Raw genomic sequence first — 19950 nt, forward strand, 5'->3', positions numbered from 1 at the left:
TAGTAAGAATAATTAATGCTTCAGTGTCTACACTAAAGACTCTGTTTGTATAAAATACAGTTCATAAAAATACAGCTTTTATTTTTTTCATAGATATCAAGTAGCAGACAGTATAGCAGTAGTTAATTGCGCAAGTGTCGGCCCCTTTATACCTCTCGATGCATGTGTTAAAATTAATTATGTACTTTTTAATTCCAGTATGTTCTAGATAATGTCAGGCTCTAATACAACATGTTATTAAAATTTAATTATAAACATACACGATTGATAGCTCTAATTGAGCTTACTTTTATCAATGTAGAGCTTTAGCATGGTTGTAGAAAATATAACATCGGACAATTGAAGGATTTTTTAGAAAATTTAAGATTTTTTGTTTTTATATTAAAGTATTAAAAGTTCGTTTCGTGTAATATTTAGCACGTGGCTCTGAGGAGCAAATACGTCCGCTAGGCCAAGACGTTCGGTTCATTGAAATGTACAGAGTATGATGAACTTTGGATTGCGTCCGACACGCGAATGCTTCAGGCAACACGTGAAACAACCTGTTCGGGCTATTTCAAATATCCAGAATGGTGCTCTTACTGTAACTACAAATAGACCTACCTGTACTTTTTATTTAAAAAAAACACTCGATACAAGCCAACCGTGCATAAAATTCTCGCAAGACAATCACTTGGAAAATAAATGCGTCAAGAAGTATGTTCGCAACTCATTCAACCATTAACAGAAAAAATAAATGTTTCTGTAATTTTTATTAGACTTTGTGTCTACTCAGATACTTTATTAGATGCGATCGACATATTGGAGTAACATGCGGCATGAATTATATCGATAGCTGGTTTTCCGCTGACCGCTATTTTATTTCTATTTGGCGTTTGGTCGGAATATTATGTTTGCAAGCACATGGATACCTTAAATAATCTTAGTTTTTTATCGGTCACCGTCGACACGCAACGCACTAATTTCAAAATTAAGAAAGAATTCTCGTCAAGGCACACGGTGCACGAAGTCGCCCGCACCAGTCCAGATAAACGGACTGGTTTCGATATCTCGAAAAAAAGCGAAATGTTCTCCTTTTATAAAATACTCACACGGGATGTTGCCTCCGATAATCTTCCGAGGTAAGTGCAGTTTTGACTTTAATGTGTTAATAAAATTGTAACCGTTTTGTCGGAGAGAAGGGCCTGCGTTCGTATTAATAACAATTTAGAAGTACGCAATTGCAGATCGCTCTGTCGCGTTCCAATATCGAGCGACGTCCTGCCCTCGTGCGGCTTTAACAAGGTGTCAAATGTTCCTTTTAGTGCGTAATAAAGACAAATAAGGAGCTAAATGATTGTTTAATGTGAAGTAACAAAATAAGATCAAACGATTAACATTTCGCTTCTGCGTAATCGCACATAATATTAACTCACCGAGATTCGCCGTCATTAAGTCTTGGTCTTTCGGTTTCTTTTTTCTAGGTCGTCCTTTCTGTCGAGGAGGTGGTGCCGCCGCTCCGTTGAAGAAGGATCCTTTAGGAACATCGGGTTCGACCCGCGCGAAGTCGGGCGAGGGGTAAGGGGGGTAGTGCGGCCCCGGCGGGGGCCCGGCGTAGGGCCCCGGACACATTTGCGGCGGCCCTGGCATGGGCATGTGAGGCCCATAGTCCGGCATGGTTTCATAATGTAGCCTGTAAAATATCGTTCTTATTTTTACCCTTAATTCTTTTATCACGGCGCTCGTGACGTACTCGCTACAACGAAACGTTATTGCGTCACGCTAGATAAATTTAAATGATTATGATAAGGTGCTTTAATCCAGTTAGATACTCATTAAATTAAATAAAATAAAACTTGATGAATTTATTTTAATCAATTTGATATAAATAGACAAATTTTATTATATGTAATAAAAGTATTCTATTTTGATAAAATATATCACTGTAGTAATAAAAAGAAAAGAATAAAAAGAAGATTGTAATAAACTGCTCTCGGAGTTTCTCATCTTTTAAAAGTAATAGCCAACATTCATTGTGACATGATCGTGCCGGGAACATACAGAAAACGAACTACAGTCTACAACGGTACAATAGCATTAAAATTAAACTGAGGTTGTAATTAGTTTACCTTGTAATTTTGATTTACTTAAAAAAAGGTAAACCCTTGATTTTTACATAGGTATATACGATGTATATACGATATAGGTATATACGATATACGATGCGATCCAACTAAAAAATAGGACCGATTCAGCTACATTTTGTGACGTAAAGGTCTTTGTCGTTTCTATTTTTCGATCGGTTAGTATATTCATTCAATCCTGCCCGGGTCACTCACTTCCGTGCAGACATTTCTATACTGTACGTTTACAGTGAATAGAATATTTGCACTCTTAAAAGGCAAAGAACATTCGAAAAAGCCTCTTGTGGGTTAACTTAGTCGCACGAATATGAGTGACCTGCATAATATTATAGGCCCTCTACACAACGGGCAGTGTTGGCCCAATATAATATGATCGTCGATATTTGCCGCCATTACGGCGATTATGAATAAACTCCAATTCCGGCCAATCAAAATTTAGGTCACTATCGTGATTGCTTCAATGCTGCCCATTGTGAAGTGCCCATTACAATCATAACATTGCTTACCTGCAGTATACATTAGAATCCCTGATGCCGAACGTGTCGCCCTTCGTCAGCCTTGTACTGCAAAGAGCACAAGAGAAGCAGTGGACGTGGAAGACGAGGTCCCGCGCTCGCATCACTAGCTCCGAAGCGGATATTGGCGTGTTGCATCGCGCACACCGTTTTGAACCATATAGCCTAGGGAATAAGAGTTTATTTTGAATCTTCCATGTTATCATAGCATTTTGAGGGGATATTGCATGGATATTGGCATCGCGCACACAGTGTTGAAGCTTATATCGTACAGAATAAGATTTTGTTCTAAATCTTGTATGTTCGCATAGCTTTTGGGTCACAGCTTTACTAGTATGATCCCATTATTAATGTCTAATGTCTATGCTATTTCCTAGAATATTCTATCGCTGTGCTAAGTTTCTTCCACATCCAATCAGTTGTTCTGGCCTAAGTGAGAAACAAACAACTAGGTATCTAAACTTTACAATATTCCTATAATAATTTTATGTTATGTTCATATTCTTTGATAATTTCTAATATATCTACTTCAAATTTTTGAAACAGAAGACTGAAAATTCATGTTGTGGGAGTGATATTAAGTAATTTTAATAATTATTATTTTTATTGTCTATCATCATCACTACATAATATTAAACAAAGTCGCTTTCTCTGTCCTCTCTGTATGTCTTTGTAGTTTGTACCTATGCTTAAATCTTTAAAACTACGCAACGGATTTTGATGCGGTTTTTTTAATAGATAGCGTGATTAAAGAGGAAGGTTTTAGTATGTAATTTATTAGGTTTTAGACAAAACGGGCGAAGGGGTAAGCTAGTCTATTTATAAAATGTAATATTTATTCCAAAGGGGCCGTCGACCGGGCTCAGTGGCGTGCATTGGAAGAGGCCTAGTCCAGCAGTGGACGAACAAAGGCTGGTACCTACTGGTGATGATGAATATTATCCAGTGAAGCTGAAATACCACTTTCAAATAAGTTCAATAATTGTCCTTTCCGTCCTTTCGATAAAAAGCCAAAATGTCAAAGCTTTCCAATTAAACATATAATTCAAAAATAAATAAATGCACCTACTTAAATTTATCAAAGTAACATTCGTCATTTCGCGTGTGGAAAATCTAATTTAAAATTTAAAAAATATACCGTTGAAATAATTTCACACCTGCCGTACTAATAAGACGTTGTATTAAGTAACAAATATGCACCTCTAGAAAGGCACTCAACAAATTCTATTTAGATAATTAAAACCGGTATGTGACCGAGATTGAAGATAGGGCGTTCGACTCCCGAGTGAGACATCCCGGTGTGGTCCCATTTCCACGACTCGCCCGTATCGCGATCAAGCAACGCTGAATTATTCTCTAAATTATAAATAAAATGGTACCATCGGTATGTCTCCTATACGGAACCTTACAGAATTACTTTTAATTACCGAGAGATCGACTCCTCAACACAATTCCAATGCCGTTAACTATTGACAATCTAAACATTGCCACTGATAATACAAAAACAATCAGCTAATTACAGAACTCGTACGGACCACGTTTCCAGTTTAAAATTCGAATAACGGCATTTTCATATCATACAAGCAACATACAAGTAAATGTTTTTGTTTAAAATGAAACAATTGTTTATTTTATCATTAATACGACAGTTCTCACACCTAATATATTTTTTTAATTAATATTATAAAGCACCTGGCTATATTTTCTACGTAGCGTGACGGGAAAGTTCACCGAAATGCTAAAATATGTGCTAACATGCAATTGTTCATACTATTTATTGTTTTATATGTCGTGGACATTAAATTTTTAAAAGATAACTGTTAGCTGCAATTCTTTATCATTTCCAATATATTTATAGGTCTTTCAATAGACAATTATTTACTAAAACAGAAAACATTATTACAATGATAAAAATGGAATCAAAATAGGTACAGTTAATTCATGGTTACCATAAATAATGTGTTATTATAGTTTAATGAACTATTTTTTAATTTAAAGTGAAGAATCCAAGGTAACATTTTATCTTCCAATATATTATTTTAATTATAATTTTTCTTTTTAATGTACTGCATTCCATATATTTTTCAAAATATTATCCTTGTCTGCAGAAATTTATAAAAAGCCATATGTGTGCCCAACGAGAGATCTTGGGTTCGATTTTTGGTGCAGATTGGAATAAGTTTGAAAGTTTTCTGAACGCAGATAATGAAATATCCCCACATTTTAACACCGGATCTATCGTGAATGATATATGTAATTAAAAATACCTGTTTGAAAGACATAATACGCTTAAAAGGATTCATTGATTTGGCGAAATGCAGTCACGAGCGATTTTATCTCTGGCCACACACCCTCTAGTCTCCATAGGTTCTTACTTCGCACTAAACACAGTTTGAGGTAGTTCAGTTTCTAAACGAAAATACTAATAAAAAATTACCCAATACAATTTTAATTAAAGATTTTTTTTTTTAATTTAATTAAAGATGAAACATAGTTTGTAAAAATAAAATCTCTGAGGAAAAATACTTCACATTCCATTAAGTGTTATTTTGCGTAATGTTTCAATTATTTAAGGAAATAAAATGAGGAGTTTATCAATAAACTAACAAAACTAAAATTGAAAATAATTTCCTCATTCGTCGGCGTTTACATATTTTCCTTTGTGCGTTGATTAATAATTATTTATTGTGCCATTCTCAGGAAACGATAAGGGTTCAACCGATAGTGTTTAATGAAATAAGTTGAGCGAGTTAACTCGTCGACGCTACGTTTAATTATTACTGTAAGCGTTTAAATGAAAAGCGATATTTACATTTAAAAGGGAATGCAGGAGAAGCAAATAACATTTTAACAGACCGAACGAGTTAACATAACGAGCATCAAATTAAATATTTGGTATCCGAAACCGATGCCCTCTAAACCCTATATAACTAATTCGTAAACCTGTGCCTTTCACGCAAGAAACGAGCGGATTCGACACGGCTTCACAAACAATAGCGAGCGGCAAGCTTTATTTGTTAATAATGTGTCACGCCACACGAATGTAACACGCCTATTCTGCGCCAATAACGTCGATTCCTAAATTGCTATTCGATAAAAACTACGTGAAAACTGGCACGCTTTTAAGTTCTGAATATTTAACCGCTCTGGCTGGTAACGGAAATCCAACGTTTAGATTCCCAACGATTGTTGATTGCTTACCAATCTATGAATACACAATCCTTTTAGGTTTGTATAACTGTAGTTTAAAGTTAAGTGACATGAATAACGATAAAAAAAAGACGGGTTGCACCCCGGGAGTGCCGGCAGAAGTGAAAACTTGATTATTTATTAACGTGGCCACGTGTCCTGACGCGAGTTTAAGATTTTATACCCAACGACGCTAAAGAAGTTTTCACTTTAAAATCGTCATCCATCATAATTTATAATACTTATACGTATATCTCAATGTTATCAAGTACTTACATACAAGCTATATACCTACCGCTACATGGTTTCATAACAAAAAAAATCAACGATAAAAATATACCATTCAGGTGTCGAGAGATACTCCTACCAGTTATGACACGAAATTAAATACATATCAATAATTTTCGCGATCTTCGTTGTATTTTTTAGCAATTCATTTATACAGCCGACCAATACATATCATTCTCCACAGCAACTTGACGTTGCCACAAAAAGTTGCCATACGTGTTCGCAATTACCAATCACAACTCTGTCGCCTTACACGAAAAGAATATATAAAGAAAACGACCAGTATCTTAGTACATAATAACACCTGTAACCCTTATCTGGTCGGCTTAAGGCGCAAAGATCCGATTCGAGATCGATTATGATGTACTCGGAGACCGGCAATACTAATCAGTATTAATTTTTAAGCGGTGAATTAATTTTTATGTCGTACATGGCGAGTCGAGGCTTTCCAGGCCTCTGCAATAAAAATTTCTCGACAATAACCGGGGCCGTGAGCTCTCATCCGCAGCACCTAATTATTGCTACGGCATATCTTCTCCTTGTTCACAAGCCAATAATATTTTTAATGACTATATGAAATTAATATTAAATTGCTGTAAGATAGCTAGAAAAACTGTCGAACCGCATTAAAAAAACTCAGACGTCAGAGTGGAAAACGGCCGCACAAAAACCAGTTCGCATACTGTAAAAGGAAAGCCGTCGTTACCGCTTCGAAACATCTTTTTAGTGGAATTCTTCACCCCAAATGTGCTATTTTAGGTTTTACGCGACAAATGAGTAGGTACCGTTCCGACGCTGCAAGATTGATAGGGCGTCACCGATAGATGGCGATGTTGCCATTAATTAACACCAAACGTTTGAGGTTGAACCCTCAGTCGACACGGTGTCGCTTCGCAATCGGCCGAAACGCACCGCGACGCCCTTACTAACGGTACACTGAATTCTATTTCACAATATGCCCTACCTCGTCCTCGACTTTTGAGAGGGATGCATGGAAATTATACACTCCCTAAAAATAGACGCCAACCTTTTACGCTTTCTGATATTATGACCTGCATTATTATACCGGCTATTAGACAATACCTACCTACGTTTATTTTCGTTTTAGTATCAATGATGCCAATTATTTATAAGTAGTTATGTACAATAGAATCCTGTTTGAATGAAAAAGCGAGATTGCATGTTACTGAGCCGGCTTAACTAGATTCCGCCTGAAGACTACTAGGTACAAAAAATGCGAAATTTTTCCGATCTTTGAATCAAGTTTTTCCTCGTGGAAGAATGAAATTTAACAGGTATTGAAAGATTTATACTCGTAGAAGAAAATGTGTCTTTTACGTTATTAAATACAATTAAACGGGAGTCCACTGCTTTAGTTAATGAAAGCTAATCCGAAGCTTTTTTATAATGATTAATAAACTAGCACATAGACTCGATTCTGCGTCATTTCTTTGAAGAATTCGAGGAATAACGAATTTCCGGTAAATTCAGAGCGAGTATCATGTCATCAATTTTCAATTATTATTGATATTTACACAACTACACAACACCAATAAAATAATTCGAAATAAAATGTACCTTATACTTTAAATTAACCAGAGATATTATTAGTTATATCATAACTCAGAAGTATGTTTTTAAACCGCACAGAACACGTGTTAGGGGAAATTGAGAAGAGATTTATTCTTAGGATCACAAAATTAGACACCGCAGAGCTAAATTAGAATGAATTGATGACACAAAATTTACCTGATGTGTGCGATTCAAATTTATAGCCACCACTTATTTTCAGAATGTCAAACTGTATATTTTATACTAGCTTTCCGTTCACGGATTCGCCCGCGTTTTCAAAGAAAAACCCGCATAGTGCCCATTCTCGTGGGATTTCCGGGATAAAATCTATACTACGTGTTAATCTAAGTTTCCCTCTATATGTGTGCTAAATTTCATTGTAATTGGTTCAGTAGTTTTTGCGTGAAAGAGTAAACACACACACACACACACACATCCAATCCTCACAAACATTCGCATTTATAATATTAGTAGGATTTTATAATATTATGCCGAATCAGTGGCACGCAAGGTAACATTATGACAACGGATCGGAATGATGAAGGATCCATTTTAATCGCAGTTACGTTGAAAAATACTAATCATTGTTCAATTAACCCAAGGTAACATGCTCTTTTCACAAACCGCTGCATCTATACGAATATGTGTATAAGTGATCCGACATACTCAGCTAATTTGTGATTGATTAAATGTTACCGATTTTAAAATAACTAAATTATATCTCCTTCGAAAGTATAAAAGAAAAAATCTACAGTAAATTTTTCATACTTAAGTACTTCATTTTAGGTAAGTACATGTTTTAGGTATAAGTTTTTCTTTTATAATAAAAATTTTAGGCGGGAATTTCCCATGGATGCTAGATTGTTAGACTTAAAGGTTTTCTCACTGGACCGAATTAAATTTAAAAAGTCCATACGGGAAAAACTAGCTTCAATTAAATACAGAATTATCAAAATCGATTCTTAAAGACGAAAGTACTGAAGCAGCAAACATAAAAAAGCTGTATTAATAAAATCGAAAACCTCCTCCTTTTTTAAATCAGTTACAGAGAACTTACATTTGTATTAACTAAAATAAAACAAAAAAAATTAAAGACATAATGACATACTAGATGACGTGGGTCAAGTACATCATTTACCTTACGATATGCATACAAAATGTCTACTATGAGAGCAATTCTTACATCCATTGTGCAAAAGAGAGTCTTATCGCAACACGTACATAGGAGCACGTTGATGCGATCAGTCGCCCACAACCAGCCAATTTGGGAGACCGTACGTTCCGTAAACATAAAGACAAATGTACGTACTCCAGACGTGTTAGAAAGTTACATCTCAGATCAAGTCGATAAGCAACATTTACATGTACTCAGAATTTTAATTCCTCAAATTCTCAAATTATATTTACTTTTTGACATTTAACATTTGTGAACGGTGCGTACTCGTTTCAAATTAGAATATTTATTGTTGTTTTATTATCTATTTAATACAGGATGAATTAGTGTTTTGTAAACATTGCTTTTGAAACAGTTTCTAAATATTCTGTACTATAATGTCGTTAGTTTAAAACTATGTTATTGAAATATTGCCTGTAGTAAACATGAAACGGGAAATTACGTGTCCAGTGAGTAGAGATAATTTGCAAATTATTACGCGTCAACGTCATACATAACACACTTCGAATCTATGAAACGGCACTATATACACTAAATTGTATATTAACCACGTATCGCCATTTACACACTTGGTCAGTCTGCTTAATAGTGGATGAAATGCGTAGTTTTTGCGTGCACGTGGCAGGGTTTTTCTATCAACAAATGGCCTGGAAAATAGTGCATGAGAAAATTGATATTATATCAGGAATTCTAATTGTCATTCGAGATAGGTCCCAAGCTTTTGTGATACTCGTATGCAATGAAAGCGTGATGCGGAAAACAATAGCATTCAATACGAACGCTTTGTATAATTTACGGCAATCGGTTATTAATTGCAAATACCTGTTTAACTGATACATTTATCAATGACCCAATATAGTTATTAAAATTTGGTGTTATCTATGCATGTAACGCCCTCGCTGATATCTACGTTTCTCACGAAATGATCGAACGCTCGTCTCTTCGCCATTACTACGATATGCTTTATCTTGTCCAAAAATTATCTCACTCTGTCAGCTAGTCATGAGTAGTTGTTTCCTCGACCGAATGCAAGAACAACCCAAAGATATTACGCAAACACTTGAATTTTACCTAATAATGATAATTAAACCGCATATTACATACGGTTTAGTTAATTATTAAAAGTAAGTCATGTGCGTTTAACCTGTTATAGAAAAAATGCTGACATGTAAATATCAACTCATATCTTATTCTGAGTTTATGCAAATGTATGTTAAAATATCTAATAATTTTACATACATTTATTGCATACCGTATAATATAAAACGATAAATGTGCTAATCAAATAGAAAAGTTACCCAGTATACCTATTTACTATAATGTACTATAATACATATAATATTAATTTTATATGTGATTATTATTTTTCTTAGAATGATATTTTTATTTTATACCATGTTGTTTGACGTCGCAGCCGATATAAAGTTTAAAAGCCATGGAGGCTAACATCGGAAAGTCACACATTAATAAAGGACTCATCATACACTTCCCACTGCTTTGGTATTTATAGCAGGCTATATATTTATAAGGTTTGTTTGTTTATATTGACAATAATATAGAGTTATAAACCAAAATGAATTAAATATCTTATAGATCAAACCGAGAAGATTTGTCAATCCGACTTTACAACGTCTATTAAATTTATCTAAATGTACTTTTTACTTCTCCATTTGTTTCCTACCGTTTTTACAATTTTATGGGTGTGTAATGTTGATAAAATTGAAAGCCTTCCACGCTATGATATGTCCAATTTTAGAAGGTAGCTAATGGAACTATCAACTAGTAAAGAATGTAAGTATTTAGGTACCTACCAATCTGAATTATAAAGAAGGCAGTAATAAGGCACACACAGATAATTTTTATTTTAATTAAGGTACGTACCTATATATTTTTCGACACAAGCATCTTACCGTCGAGTCAGTCTCATTTCACTAAGCAACCCGCACAAGAAACCCGATCCCAGTTTTCTATTTGTAAGCCGTACAAATCTCACCAGTTCCCGCTCCACCCCCGGGACTGACAATGTAACGAAACCAGGAATACAGCGGAGCCACCCGCGTATCGTGTTACCAAAATTTGTAACAAATTGCGATATCGAGCCACCGAGGGTACCGAGCCCGGCGGGGGGCCGCGCGCCGTGTTTGCAAATAAACAGTCGACAGTATCCCGGGGTATACAATGCAGCTCCTACCTCGGGGTTGTACAATTGTGACCAGCGTGACGCCGCCGGCCCGCGGAGACTCGCCCCGCGATACTCGTTCTCACGCGAAATAGGAAATACACTATGGGAATTCCTCTCACTCAGTTTTATAGTCAAAATTATTATTCATAAATACCACCGATCACCCGCTGATCAGCTCCCGTTGATTCTTGTCTATACTCGTACTGCGCGCTACCAAAAATGAGAACGATTGAATTCATAATTTTACGACAAACATTTACTGTACCTAACGGTGAATACGGTTGTATGTTTTTGTAATGTCGCCTCATACTTTTAGACACGTAATAATAGTGTTTGATACTACTTTGAATAATTAAAAATTACAAATAAACAACAAACCTTTCATCGAAATATATATATATTCATAAATCCAATTTCAATTCCAAATAAAAAAAGCCATGAATGACTTTTTGATTTTGAATTAAAAATATATAATAAGAGGTCGTATCTACACGTTTGATTGTTTAATAGAAGCAGTGATAAGAGGAGGGCTTTCGATCAAGTGCACTCACATACTTGACGAATCATAATACACAAAAACTAAACAACACTCAAAAACAATGTTTTTATTTGACTAACACAAACACGTAAGTATTTGAATGGGCCTTGATTTTTTAAAACTATTCTTTGAAATACAATGGATACAATTATTCCGGATTAAACACAAACATTCTACTAATTTTATGCGAAAGTTTCGAGGACTTCAAAACAAGGTATTGTTCGATTCAACAGGGATATAATATTATATGAAACTCTTTGATACGACAAACTAATTTATTCGAAAATATAGAGTGATATCGGAAATACAATTTTTTCAACTGAATTTTTATGTATGTATTTTTTTTTTCAATTTGTGTAACCCATACGTTAACATAGATTCACAACAAAAAAATCAAACAACAGCAAAAAACTAACATTAAATTTGAAAGCACACAGCGTGAATTTGCCACAATGATTTTACAAGGGAGGTTCATTTAAAATAAGTGAACCGATAAATCGCATTATTTAGCCGACCACGGTGGTTTTATAATTTGTTATCACATTATTATGATACAATCTAGTGTCCATAAAAACAACCACATCAATGATATCAATTGTAACATCAGCGTCCATAATTAAATATTGTTTTATTTAATGTAGGTCTTGCTTGCACAATTTTATTCCAGTCATAAGCTTTATTCTGACATACTAAACATTTAGGAAGTAAGCTTGGAAGTAAGCAATAACCGACCACAACCACAAGCGTAGGGGACAACAATATTGAGACGTCATTTACACAATAGAAGCAACCACACAATAAAATTGTCATCATTCATTTGTCAACAAATCCTTACAGTGCACACAAAGCTCCCGATGACCCTTATTACAAGCACATAGGGGCTTGACTTGCAATAACAATAAAAATTCCGTTTCCGCTAAGACCATCTGCGCCGACAAAACATAAATAGGTCAAATGTTTTTGTAAACAAGTATTGTGTTGCGATTTTAAATTTTCTGGGATGTTAATGCGAACAAACGATTATAGAAACGCATCGCCACGTAACGTCAAAAAAAATTCCTTGACATCTTGACCTACTGTGGAATACATTCGATGTACTTTCTATACTCGCATGTCCAGTTAATACACTAGATGTGCACAGGAAAGTGGATATTATATTACACGTAGATGGGAATAAACATTTTGTTGGGATTTCACCGTGAAGGGATTGGTATTTCGCTTACGCGACCGTTTACGAGATATGTACATAAATATTTAGATTTATAGCAGATAAAATGAATAGCGATACAGTGCCGCATTATTATACATGGATCGAGTTCAAAAGTTTATCAATCAAGGTGAGTAACACGAATGCGAACTTCTTTGTTGATAGCGAGTGGAACTTAAGGTTTCAAAACTAAGTGGACACGCCAATGACACGACCGTGCCCTTGCTTATTGCTCCACAATAAAATCGATTCGCAACACAATACTTTACTTATATTCAGATTGTATCAAATTGCCACACCATTGACTTTTCATTATACACCGTAAACGTCGTCACTTGATAACATTCTTAACAAATGCATTGCGAATGGGAGTATTAACCCTGAAAGGCATTATTAATCACTTGTGACGGCCACATGCATAAATCAATGTATTCTATCTTTATTCAGTACCTATACGTTCGCTATCGCTGGAATCTATGATAATTAAATTACATTTTAGCACACAAATAACAAGTTATGAAAATCATTTCTGATGGAATAATAGAATTATATCGTAATCTATGTTAAAAATACTTAAACAAAGCTTCAAATCAGATTGACTCATTATGGTAAAGGTTATCCAACATACCAGTCATAGTCATAATTACAATTATTACGCATTTAATAACTACGACTCATTTATTAAACTATTACTTTCTTTCACTAATTGATGTAACCATAACACTTTTTTACAACGTATAACATAATTCGCACTTATGAAAATTCATACCATATACGGAGTACGTCACGAGGACAGAGACAGGTGCTAAAACTAGTTAATTAAGAGAAGGTCGCGATCGTTGGTAAAAACTTGGCGGAGTATTTACAAATGTGCAGCATGATGTCACCGCGCACCGCGCACGGCGCGGCGCCGCAGCGTCGCATGCAAGTGGGGGCAATATTAAAATATGTATATTAGGTATTCCTCTGGCCCATATCGGACTAGGCCCGGCTGACCCGGACGCGATATCGATAACTCCGTCTGTCGGACGCGTGACAACACTGTTTTGTTTACACTGAGACTCGTGCGACTTTTCGATCGTATACCTACAGTTCAAAGTTCTAATACGATGTTTATGCTTTGATAGTAATTACGCTATTTAAGATCGGCCATTTCTGTCAGGTTCACGACGTGAACTTCTTTAACACACTTGCGTGTTACGATTACAATGCTAATCAAATTATGCATTATTTAGGTACATCGCCTCTGTCCTCGATACGAACAGGAATCGTATCAACGTTGACGTTACTAATTCTTATTGATGCCAACCAGCGTATAGTGACTTATGAAATTGAATTGTTTGATTTTTTGAAAAGACAGATAGACTACAAGCCCGCATAGGAAAAAAATATGGGTCAATTGAACCACCAGGGGACATATCTAGAACGATAGAAGAGCATAAAATATGTAATAAGATTCATCACTATGCCGTCACTTGTAAGCTGTCCAACTGAGTGCAGATGAGAATTCAAAAGTACAGGTAGACATATATTTTTGTACGGCATTCTTAACCAGTGATAGATCCATTAAAAATAATAAGAAACCGCTCAGTGCCGTACAAAAATGGTGGTTCACAAAGTCGGAATTTTTATTTAATTTCCGAGAGTTACCGGGGGTAAATTTGGTCATTTGACCATGTACGGCATTTGTGTCATACTATTTCAATACTGCTTTTAATCCATTATTCCGCAACGCCGTACAAAAAACATGGGGACAAGGGGAAAAAATCGAGAGTTGCAATCCCCTCTCTTTCACCACTCCAGGGGGTCATTTGACACAACACGAAATAAATTTATTTTTAAAGTATTTTATGCATAGATAATATTTTTTCATGTGCCGTACATTTTCGTTGGTTCAAAGGGGAAAAATCTGAAAAAGAAATAAATCCATATAACGAAATGTTTGCTTTATATTTTGATAATAAAATATAAATATACATTAATATTAAGAAGCTCGAGGTGGTTAATTATCACCTTGGAAAGTCGGAGTCAGGTGGAATGGACTCCGTTAAATTGATGAAGAAGCAATTGAAATAGTATGACATAGATGCCGTACATGGTCAAATGACCAAATTTACCCCCGTTAACTCTCGGAAATTAAATAAAAATTCCGACTTTGTGGACCACCATTTTTGTACGGCACTGAGCGGTTTCTTATTATTTTTAATGGATCTATCGATGGTTAAGAATGCCGTACAAAAATATATGAACAAAATTTACCGAGTCTACCTGTACTTTTGAATTCTCATCTGCACTCAGTTGGACAGCTTACAAGTGACGGCATAGTGATGAATCTTATTATTTTATGCTCTTCTATCGTTCTAGATATGTCCCCTGGTGGTTCAAATTGACCCATATTTTTTTCCTATGCGGGCTTGTAGGTTGATAAGACTAATCTGTTATCTACTATCAATGCCAAATCAATTTTATAAATATGTACAACTTATTATACTCTAGGAAGGAGGCGTAGCTCTATAAATAAAAAATAAACAGAGAGTTACATAGAAATAATAAAATAAGAATTGTTTTATGTATAAACCTCGCATTCAAAAAATGAACTGCAAATTCTATATGATACGGTAAATCTCTACAAATACCTATATGAGTTCTACACGAGTAACAACAAATAATATAAAAATAGCGAGCTAATTCATAATTACTTCAAGCACTTTTATTTATATCATAATTACATTATATGTAGCGAAACGATTAATTTATAACGACATATATATAACAAAATTCAACTCCCACAAGTTAATTCCGTTCTTTTATTAAATAATATGGAATTTTAAACTTAATTTTTTGCAAGTGAGAAACTGTTATTGTTTCGGAGTTTGGGAGATAGAGTGAGTTTATCTACCTATACTAATATTACAAAGCTGAAGAGTTTGTTTGTTTGAAGGCGCTAATCTCAGAAACAACTGGTCCGATTTGAAAAATTATTTCGGTGTTAGATAGCCCATTTATCAAAGAAGGCTAAAAAGGCGCTATCATCACGAAGACTAACAGGTTTGGTTAACTGCGGGTGAAACCGCAGGGCACAGCTAGTTTTTTAATAACTACAAGAACCGTAATGTGTCGACAGATTAAAATGTGGATAGTGGGTAGTGTACACAGTTGGGTATTTCGGCGTCTGGTCATCGCCCCAGTGAGAAACTGGGATACAATGCAGCGACTCACATACGATAGCAATCACAATGCTTATGAATGGACCCGTGGTGGAACGAACGATTGCACACTAGATATAACTACTTAAGCAATGGATTATCTACGGCTATGGCTAGCACTTATTTATTTAAGGTGTTTATTAAGGCGGTAAATCTATACATGAGAAAACATAAAAATCAAACACTTTTCAAGTATAGAGGCGGTGGTACTTCACACCGAGTCGTCTATATCAAATCGAGATCGGAGTTTTCTATGTTTCAATTCTATAATATTATAACTAATGTTTATTACAAATGCAAATTTTGTGCTAAAAATAACTTTTAAAAAATTTATTCCATATTAGATGAAGTTTTATCGTTCACTATTACAAATAATAAAAATAAAATTATAAAAATTTGTCTTCTCATCCATACAGTTAATACAATAAATGCGAAAGTAACTCTGTCTGTCTGTCTGTTACTCAATCACGCCTAAACTACTAAACCGATTTGCATGAAATTTGGTATGGAGATATTTTGATACCCGAGAAAGGACATAGGCTACCTTTTATTGCGAAATATGTACCTACCACGGACGAAGCCGGGGCGGACCACTAGTATTCTTATAGGTATGTAAGAGTTACTAAGAGCTTACTATTGTAATTATTAACAGGCCATTATTACTGTAACAATCTACATTTTTAGTTTATAGTATAATATTATTCAATTAATTATTATACATACATTCCCGACATGATTATAATTATAATGATTCATAATAATATTTTTTGTATGTAAATAGGAAAGCAAAAGTACAGACGATTAAGTGCACTATAGAGTCTTATACTCCTCACAAAACGATACGAATCGCGTAAACATCTATCTTATTTGTTACAAGTTATACCTAACTACACATAATAATAATTAGTGTACCCACTTAAATTTATTTTTAAACGCCACTATAAAAATCAATGACTCACGTCATTATAATAATTAACTATAAATAATATAGATAATTTTTATTATACAAATTAAAGATAAAATTGTTACTTAAGTAGATATATCTAGTCGCGAAGAAAACGTTTAAATTTGAAACATTTTTAATGAATCTTCATCGTGTAAAAAGTGATTATTTATGTTAATGAAGGTTCATGTCTAACAAACGAAGAACAAAACATAGACGACGATCATAACATGACAAAACTTTGAAATGTAAAAAATGGTTCGCGTGATCGGCGAGAGTTTGATCGTACTAATCCGTCAAGCTATGCGCAAGAGCATGGGCCGTGACATCACGCGAACTTCCGACGGGAATACATTTTTTCTGCGATGAAATTGTTTCCACGACCGAAAATACACAGAACATGCAATTTTATACTCTTGAGCCGCGGCAGAAGGCTATTAGAAAATGCCGGCCGCAAGTTTATTGACGATACGGTCTGATACAGTGACTGATCTCGGCCTCGTACTGAGGAATTATGTTCGGCTAATGCGTTCCTGTGTTTTATTCATATCATGGGTGTCCTCGAAAGAGTGCAATTACCAGCTGATGAACTAATTGTTTATCGTGAAATTAATCGATTCGTACGTGAACACAAAATTTACGCACGCATGTTAATTTACATGGATGATAAAGTTTCGTGAACACAAAAATATTTTTTATAAAATAAATGGATGGATAAAGATGACGGTGATAAGGCGCCGAAGCCGCAGGAGTGAGTAATAAAATACGACACGAGTAATTAAGCTCTACCTATACATATTAATATTATCTTCAAACTATACGCATTTCCTGTATTTCTACATTACATTCAACTGTGAGTTTTATACTCATATTTAGTATATTTACAACTGAGCTGTAATTTTTGAACGAAAATAAAAAGCTAAAGTTTATTATTTGATCTAACTTTTCACATACAATATGTACAGTGTACTTTTATTTTGGAAATCATTATGAACAAAAAAAATATTTAATATTTATTCTATTCTTTTTGATTGAATTGATCGTACGATTATTATTAGACCAAAGTAATAAACTGTGTAAAAAATTATGATCATACAAGTATCTAAGTATTAATATTCCGTATATTCCGTAAATATATCTATAATTTGATTTTTTCTTGATATTGAAATGAGCTCATTTTCTTTATGACAAAAAAATATTCTTTAAAAAGTACGACTAAGAAATTATTTCTTAAAGCAAGATTCGAGTCAACATCTGAATATTATAATTTATAACACGAGTTTTATTTTTTATAGAGTGTTATAATGTTAGAGTTCATTCCTTCCATAACAGCATACAATAGAAAATATTTCGTGAAAAAACTTTATCCTCCATTGTCATAGATTTTTTCACAGTTATAAGTGGACAGCATTGAGATTACCTTTTATCTAAATTATGCATACTGCGTAAGACTTTTAAGCGGCTGACGATCGCTATTTCTCACCTTTAAAACAAAGGTATATTTAAGAGCGTGACACCCACACAATTATAACTTATTCAAAAATATGGTATTTCGCATACATAAACAGGTATACAATGGGAACTATAAAAGTTTCTCTCGATGCGGGTTGAGTGATTGTTTACAATGTTCCCAGTGTTGAGAACTCAAACAAAAAACATAGATACAGTCCCAAAATATAATTTTGTGGTAAGTGTTGATAAAATGTAACAAACTCATCTGTATTAATATGCAGTATTATGAAGAGATAGTTTGTGAGATTGTAGTATTCTCTGCATCATCTGAATTAATTTAAAAATTATTTTCCCCAAAGAGAGGCAAATTATTTTTGAGTGTCATAGGTATAGGCTTGTTTTTACCCGAAGCCTTAAACGATTTTTGGGGAAATACCCATATGCATATGCATAATCAAGAAAAAGCACCCCACGATTATAAAATACAATATCGCATAAAACCAAATACACTTAAAATGAATGTGAAATCAAGTTTAATATTGCAACCTTTATTTAGAACACCTATTCGGATTGCGAAGATATTATAGACTGTAAATAAATTGAAATCTTGTAAAAGTAAATAAAACAAACATTTATCACACTCAATGAAATGAGTATTGCAAAACCAATAAAAATTATAGGATTTTTTTACATCTATACATATAATAAAATCGTAGGAAAGTCAAAACTGTACATTGAATATTTTTTTAAAAGAATACCTGGGCCGTGATCTATAATCGATATAGAAGCCAAAAACATAGTTTTTAGAATTTTTGTCTGTTTGTCTGTTTGTCTGTTTGTCTGTTTGTCTGTTTGTCTGTATGTTTGTCCGAGCTAATCTCGAAAAGTACTGCATAGATTTACTTCAAATTTTGCATGAATATTACTAACACGACGGGTGAGGCTATAGGCTACATATTATTAAGCTATCACCTACGGGGGAGGAGCTGTGAACCTTTATTTTTCTTACGTATTCCGTGTATTACGACAGCGTACAATCTAAAGACTCATGTTTAAATGTTGGTTTCGAGTAAGCCATGCTATTATCTAGCTTTAAAAAATAAAAACTATGTCATTTACGTAATTTGGGCAGAGAAACAGTTTAATGAATTTAGTAGTATAAAGACAAATTAGAAACAGCGCCATCTATTAAATGTTATAAAAATCAAATCAATTTACACGTTAACTATTGGAAATTAATAATCAAATGACGCATATATAAATGTTGTTTGACAATATCTAGATTGACACTATAAAAAATTATGCCATTTAAGTAACTTGGGAAGAGAAACATAGCATATAGAATGTAAGTTGTATAATGTTAATTTTGTAACAGCGCCATCTATGAGATTTCGTAAAAATCAAATCAATTTACATGTTAACACTACTGAACACAGTGTTAAAAATTAATAATTTAAGTATAATTATGTTATTTATTTATTTAACTCTTTAACCCATATCTTCCGTTCCCTATAAGATATATTTCGTGTAAATAATAAACTACATTTTTTTTAAAGTGAGG

The 19950-nt window shown here is 34.2% G+C and overlaps 1 protein-coding gene across 2 annotated transcripts in view; it reads right to left on the minus strand.

Annotated features, from left to right (window-relative positions):
• The window catches only part of LOC123705266 (protein apterous-like), a 55789-nt gene that overhangs the window by 16160 nt on the left and 19679 nt on the right, over positions 1-19950 (minus strand). For both annotated transcript variants that reach the window (XM_045653976.1, XM_045653975.1), the window contains exons 3-4: positions 2630-2803; positions 1416-1672 (exon numbers count right to left, since the gene is read on the minus strand). In XM_045653976.1, coding sequence (XP_045509932.1) covers positions 1416-1672; positions 2630-2803 — 431 coding nt within the window. The remainder of the gene's footprint in view (positions 1-1415; positions 1673-2629; positions 2804-19950) is intronic.

The sequence above is a fragment of the Colias croceus genome, chromosome Z (genome assembly GCF_905220415.1).
Source record: "Colias croceus chromosome Z, ilColCroc2.1".
Taxonomy (NCBI): Eukaryota; Metazoa; Arthropoda; class Insecta; order Lepidoptera; family Pieridae; genus Colias; species Colias croceus.